Source organism: Sturnira hondurensis, unplaced genomic scaffold (genome assembly GCF_014824575.4).
Source record: "Sturnira hondurensis isolate 20B ecotype Veracruz unplaced genomic scaffold, ASM1482457v3 Scaffold0015793, whole genome shotgun sequence".
NCBI lineage: Eukaryota > Metazoa > Chordata > Mammalia > Chiroptera > Phyllostomidae > Sturnira > Sturnira hondurensis.
This window is the reverse complement of record NW_028088424.1, coordinates 5,070,504-5,076,503: the sequence shown is the minus strand read 5'-3', so window position 1 is coordinate 5,076,503 and position 6,000 is coordinate 5,070,504. Positions and strand designations below refer to the sequence as shown.

At 49.0% G+C, this 6,000-nt stretch overlaps 1 protein-coding gene across 5 annotated transcripts in view; it reads left to right on the top strand.

Annotated features, from left to right (window-relative positions):
• The first annotated feature begins 1,332 nt into the window (after positions 1 to 1,332).
• The window catches only part of CADM1 (cell adhesion molecule 1), a 387,902-nt gene continuing 383,234 nt past the window's right edge, over positions 1,333 to 6,000 (top strand). For all 5 annotated transcript variants that reach the window (XM_037065664.1, XM_037065661.1, XM_037065663.1 and 2 more), the window contains exon 1: positions 1,333 to 1,499. In XM_037065664.1, coding sequence (XP_036921559.1) covers positions 1,376 to 1,499 — 124 coding nt within the window. In that variant the 5' untranslated portion in view covers positions 1,333 to 1,375. The remainder of the gene's footprint in view (positions 1,500 to 6,000) is intronic.

Genomic DNA, 6,000 nt, shown 5'->3' with positions numbered 1-6,000 from the left:
TCATTTAGCCACAGATAATTTGTCATGGTTTGTTTTAGATGTTGTGATATCGATATGTATTATGCAAATTGTATTTCCTACATCTTATTGTTCTGCATTCTATGAATACTTAAATTATTATAAACCTTTACACTTAATATGGCTCATCTTTCAATTTGATGCTTGAGCAACAGAGGGTCAGGGCACACATGATCTTCTAGAAGGGAAGAAAATAAGTAATTAAAAAGCAGACAAACAAGAGAACCAGGTGCTGCTTGGTTCAAAAGAAACAAAAGGCAATTTCGAAGAGAGCGAACTAGTCAGGAGAGGCAAGTCTCTTCAGCCTGGAGGGCCTTTCCCAGAGGCAAGGGAAGCTCAGAGCACCTGTTGGTCCCCACATGCCTAAGGAGGCACTGGGGGCACAGAGAAGGGGGAGTAGGTTTGAACCTTTTAGGAGGACCGATAGCAAATCCTATCTTCACATGAGCGCCCTCCCACCCCGCCTCCGCACTCCACCCAGAGGCTTTGACATAATAGATTTTTCTTTTTTAATGTGTGTAAACATAAATATATAATATCACATATGGTCATATATATTAAATATATGTATATGTAGTAAATGCAGGAAGGCGACCTTCAGCAAACTGGGGAGCCTGAGCCGATCCTCTTCGAGGTCCATTTGTTGAGAATCTATCACAAAGACACGGACTCGAAAATCCCAGCACCCGACTCAGGCTGCTTTCTCCCAACTATGCCCAAGTCTACCGCTAGGTTCTTAAGCGGGCTCTCCCGCTCCGCCGGACGTGCAAAGCACGCATGCACTTACTCTTGTTCTGCCAATCCGGGGACCTGCACCCTCACTCTCCACTCCCAAACAGCACCCATTTCCCAAAGATCTATTCCTTCGTTGCAAGGTGAGTGACGGAAATTTGCAACATCTGGTTTCAAAGCCGTTGGACTGGGTGTACTGGGCAGGGGAACCTCCAAAGGAGATTCTCCAGTCCTTGGTCTGATATAGTGATTGATGTAAACATTTTTAATAAAGGTGTACGGGAAGGCAGAACCGCTCCCCGGAGCCTGAGGCCCCGCGCACCAGGCTCCTGGGAGGACACTCTTTCCTAGATCCCAAGCAAGCGAAAAAGAATTCCAACATAAACATATTTGCATACGCCCCTCCCATCGGTCCCGCCCCTAGGTGGCGCGGGCGCGTCGCGGAGTAGCAGAGCCAGGCGGTGGGGTGCGGGAGGAGGGCGTCCTCGGAGAACGGGGTTGGGCTCTGAGCGCTGTGATTGGTTGGCCCGGACTCCGCCTCCAGTGCATGTTATTAGCATCTCATTAGTTTTCCGCTCCGGCTCCAGAGAAAGCCACCGCCGCCAGTCTGAGGCAGGTGCCCGACATGGCGAGTCCTGTGCTGCCGAGTGGATCCCTGTGTGCAGCGGCGGCGGCGGCGGTAGCGCCTTCCGGGCTCCGGCTCCGGCTTCTGCTGTTACTCCTCTCCACCGCGGCACTGGCCCCCACAGGTAGGTGTGGGCACCGACTGGTCGGCCCCCTAAAGCTCCTAAGGCACCTCAATAGCCGTAGCCAAGGAGGGGTGGTGGTGGAAACGTTTCCATGACAACCGCCCCCCACTTCCTAAATCTGAATCGGAGGGAGTGTGGAGAGGAAACTCAGGGCTAAGATGGAAGGGGCTGAAGGGATCGGTCATTCCCTCCTTCCTTGTCCAGCTGGGTGTGCATTAAGTCCTTAGGGATGACTGCACCCACACCTTCTCTCCCCGGCTTGGCGCGGAGTGGAGTGAGAATGGGGGCCCGGGGAGGGCTAGAGAATTGGGGGGAAGGGGATGGATCGTAGGCACCCTGCACACCGTCCAAACTCGCTGTTGTCCCCGTAACTTGCAGGTACTCGCGTCTCCCAGGGATGCCCATTCACCACCACCTCTTTAGTGGGTCCCCCAAGTCTCCATCCGCGAGGCCCTCCTGCCCCCCGCCCCCCATGGCTGACTAACAGCCGCCTCCAGCGTGATCCCTCTCTGGTCCACAGGACATCCCCAGACTTATCTCATCGACCCCTTTCTCCCCGAGCTCTGCCTTTCTCCCCTGTTCCCCGAGCTGTGCGCCCCTAGTACTCCCTCCAGCCGTACCACGTCCCTTCAGCCCCCTCCGCCCGGCTGCGGGTTTCCTTGGCTCTGCTCCAGGCAGGGAAAGTTACTCACCCCGGCCCCTCGGGGGGCGATTGCTGTCGCCGCCTCTGCGGGTAGAAGCCGAGAGCCCGCAGTCGGCCTGCCTCACTGCATCCTTTGCCGGGAGTGGGGACACCAGATTTTCAGTCTGCCCGTTCTTTTGGCAACGCCAGGGTGGTGGAGGGAGTGTTCGCGGCCTTTGCGGCCAGAAAGGACCTTGGGGCCTCTACGAGTTCCCTACGTGCAGCGCTGTCTTGGGAATTTGCCCAGGGGCGTCTGTGCACGCCCCGCGCTTTCCCTGAAGACGCTGAGTACTCGGCAGGAGCACACTGTGTGGCTGCCCGATTGCCGGGCGCGTTGGCGCTGTCGGGAAAGAAGAGGGCAGTGTTTGCTTTTGCTAACAAAAGGGAGCTGGAGCTCTTTCCCAGCGGAGAGGCCGGCGGTGCTGCACCCAGCTTTCAGTTCCCGCCATCGTCGAGCTAAAGGGTCGCGCAGTGTCCCCGCGACTCTGGCCTCCTGCTTCGGGCTTGTCGGGGGAAGCCAGGACTGGGAAGCGTGGGGCAGCGTGTGTGTGTGTTAAGGGGGGGGGGCGGGGGGTGGAGGGGGCGGAGGTGCTGGAGGGAATGCAGCAGGCTCAGCGCCTGCAAAGCCCCTCCTTGCAGCTTCGGAGCTGCAGGAACGACGAGCAACAAGTGTCGGAGGACAGCGAGAGCTCAGCCCCCACCTGCAGAGCCCCGGGCCAGTGCCGACGCAGCGTTGTAGCCACCTTGCAGCTCCCGGGGCTCCACTCTGCCTGGGCTGAGCCTTTTGTTTACACGCTAGAGGACACACAGTTATGTAAACACTGCAGGAGACACGCTGTAGGAAATAGGAATGTCTGGGGGTGCTAGCTTTGGATTTGAGGGATGTCGGATTGGTCGCTTCCTCCCCAAAAACAGTCTTGAAGGGGAGCTCGGCTTGGGGAACATATTGGGAACGTACAGTGGTGGGAATCTGGCGGCAGCTTCAGTTCCAGAGCTGAGGATTTTTTATTCTGTGCCAGGGTCTGTCTTTCTGGATGTCGTTTATGTGTTTTTCCTCTGTGAATTCTTAATTTATGAGTTACGAGATAATTGGGCTCAGCCGATGCCGGTGTGGTTACAACTTCATTTCGGGTAATGTCTCTGACTGAATGGGTTCAATAAAATGTTCCTGAGAAAGATTCTTCGTGTTGCTGCATTGTAAAAAGCGCCAGTGTCAGTTAGACGTGAGCTCGAGTAAAGGCACGGTAACTGGCGCATAATAGAGGCAACAATAGACTTGTACAGGCTGCAAAAAAAGGGAGGGAGGAAAGCGCTGGTCGGGGATAGTGCCTTTAGACTAAAAAATGGGAGCCGTGCATTGCCGCTTGGCAGCAAAGTAGGATTAGATTATTCCTCCTCTGTCAAGCCTACTCATTGAAGGCACGGAGTAGTAGCAACAGTACTATATTTGTAACTATCTCGTGGCAGAAAGAAGTTGCCTTCCCAGCGAGGGATAGGTGCTGATTTAGAAAGGAGTGGTCTGGAACTCAACTGTGCGAGTCAAAGCTACAAGAAAATTCTGTTGCCAGTTACCATGGAAGCAGCTTCTTGCTCTTGTGTATATCCTGTTTGTACTCTGGTTATCAGATTGTGTTCAAATTAGAAAGTAATTGGGTTTGATGTGTAGTGAGGGGGTTAGATGATTTTCTTCTAATCTGTTTTATGGGGTGTGTGTGTGTGTGTGTGTGTGTGATCAGTTTGAAAAAGGGTCTATCAAGACCTTAGGTCCTAGACTACCAGAGTAGATTGCAGGTAGGAACTGGTGACTTTTCTTCTAAGCTTTCTCAGAGGCCTCCAGTTCCCACTCTCAGGGTTAGAGAAACCTGTTGGAACTGTCTTCTAACTTCATTAGGTTTGTTTCATTTATATCCTTGCTGGAAGAGTGATCTAGGGTCCTCGTCGGTATTATGTCTTCCCCGGTAACTGAATCCATCCACTCCTTGGAGAAAATCTCCCAGCCCTCCTGTGATGTTTGGATGGAATGGATGTTAATGAAATGCAGCTAAAATGGGGCTTTCTAAGCTCACTCCAGGGTAAATCATGTCTGTTATGGTTTGGGTGCATGCATGATGTTGTTTCCCATCCCCCTAGGGACCTGTGGTTGGTCACCCACCTCTTATCTTTTTCAGCTTTACAGAGGGTTCTGATGGGTGGGGGTTTGTGGTGGTGCTGGGAAGCCCGAAGGCTTAGTTTTGCTTGTTGTGGCCTGTTAGGGCTTGAATACCAGGGATAGGGACTTTATAAAAGTGCTGCCCTGCTATTGTTGCCTTTCCTTGCATCACATTGAATAGCCACAGGAGGGACTTGCACTTGTCTGTGATAGCTTTGATAAAATATCCCTCATTAATGCCACTTTATATTTGCAGTGTGTCACTGGAGACGCACAAGGCTTCATTTAGTGACTTGTGTGACGAGACAAGCTTGCTTTATTTGCTGGGGACATTTTGGAGGAACAAGAGACCCATTGAGCAATCTTTTGAAATGAACAAATACGGAAAAAAGGGGGGAATAAAAGAGGAGGCAGTTCTCTGGAACAAAGAGCTTTATTCATATGGATGTTGTACATGCTTCATCCAGTTTTCTCCAATGACCCTCCTGGTAAAGGGGAGTAGGACCTGAAAGAAGCCAACAGACAGGACACTTTCCCATCCTCTCTCACTTCCTGACTTCATATTCTTATCTGAGTTGGTCATCAACTCACTGACCGTTCATCTTGCTCCATACCCTGTAAAACCTCAGAAGGTAACAGGTTCCTGGGTCTAAAAGGGAGATTTTGAAATCCTTTCTCCCAGTTCTGAATTTCAACAGAAGAGAATGCTAGCTACCTGTTGAGATTGATGGTCGTTGGAGGATAAATTGGTTGAAGGGAAAGAGATGTCACCTATCTGTGACATGTGTCAGGAAGTGGTTGATAGCGAGTGTCAGATTGGAAAGATGCCTTGCAATTATAATATTAGCCTGACTATTTATATTCAAAGATATGCTGTGAAAACCAAAATCCAAAATTTTCATTGTCATTAATGGGGCTCTTGAAGTTTTTCAGCGACTTTTGCCCACACTTGCTACATTTGGCCTCATGTATATCTGAATTTTTAGTATCCTTTGGCCTATATTGCAAATGATTTTCAGGCTTTAGAATATTGATAATATTGCTGTGAATATGAATTGTCTTATTCTTCGGGTTTCTGTATGTGACATTTTAATGCCTAATCAGCCACATAGAATTTACATTAAAAATTTTTGTTTTATGTATGTGTGTGTTTAACAAAGGGCCCATTGTACATGGGTGACCTTTTTAAATTGAGCCAAACTAATCAATGCTATGATTTGAGGAAATTTGCCAGCATATGAAGAAAATTTATAAGAAATAAACCCAAAGGATTCTATCTCTTTCTTGGGAAGAATAGTACTGACCATTACACTGGGCATTTTTAACTGAAAAATCCGGCACAGGAAGGAGAAATCACATAGCGACATCTGTTGCAGAATTGAAAATTTGCTGCTTTGAGTTGGAAGCAATTAGTACCATATAAATACCTAATGGTATCAATTATCATATGTGTGTATACTCATACAAATATGTATATATACATATATATATGTATATATACATATATGCACACAAAGGAACTCACCCAATACAATATCCATATACACATTTAGAAAGTATTTCATAGAAAATGTATCATTTTAGCACCAAAGCTTTTTTTCTTAATATTACCTGTTGAGGAATTTGAGATTCTAATAATCATGGTATTTTTGAAAGGGGAAGGACATTAT